Here is a 730-nt window from a genome sequence, read left to right on the forward strand (position 1 = left end):
TTTTGCTTTTCTTATTTAAGTAAATCTATACTTACGAGACGTAAGTATAGTTAATCTAAGTTAAAGCAAACTACGCTTCTTCATACACGTGCGCTAACGTGTAAGACGAAGTAGTGGCCACACAGCGAGCCCATGACATCTTCCGTCCGAGTGTAGCCTCTCCGTCTAACGCCATTGAACAAACTAGCATCACGCGCATGTCGTCCCTCTTAGGCCACGTGCCGACAGGGTCTCGCACGCCTAGCGCTATCTACGAAGCGGCGCATCGCTCTGGCGACCGACTCGTCAGTCCGTGTGGGCTACCCCAAACGTACCAACTTCGGGAATTGGAACTCCCGGCGGTTCGGCTGCGGTGGGTCCAGTCATTGGTGCCAAAACTGTTCCTAGCGGGACGCTTGCCCACCCTGACTCGGAATAACCTCTTATTTTTTTGGAATCAACTTCATCACAGCAGCGAACCCTTCATTGCGTGAGGCAAACGTCTTGCGAACCCAAGATAGTTCTCTCTCTTTTTATGTTTCTTGTATTGCGCTTGCCATAGTCGCTCTCATATAATTATGAATACCCTTCCCGGACTATCCCCGTGTTGCAATTCGAACGGCTGATCTAGGTTCGAGCATAGACTGTAACATACTGATTTAACCTATCCAAGCGTTGCTATATTCTCCAGAATATCAGCACTTATTGTGCTGCTCGCGATTCTCGATAACCCACCAACTGCGTCTAATCA

General features: G+C 48.6%; 1 protein-coding gene across 1 annotated transcript; it reads right to left on the reverse strand.

Annotated features, from left to right (window-relative positions):
• Positions 1-70: 70 nt before the first annotated feature.
• PPTG_23931 (hypothetical protein) lies at positions 71-366 on the reverse strand (the record flags this gene model as incomplete). Its single annotated transcript, XM_008914015.1, has 2 exons — positions 71-246; positions 315-366. 2 exons carry the CDS (start codon positions 364-366, stop codon positions 71-73), a joined length of 228 nt encoding a protein of 75 aa, XP_008912263.1.
• Between the last annotated feature and the right edge of the window lie 364 nt (positions 367-730).

This window comes from Phytophthora parasitica (assembly GCF_000247585.1).
Source record: "Phytophthora parasitica INRA-310 unplaced genomic scaffold supercont2.57, whole genome shotgun sequence".
NCBI classification, from domain to species: Eukaryota; Oomycota; class Peronosporomycetes; order Peronosporales; family Peronosporaceae; genus Phytophthora; species Phytophthora nicotianae.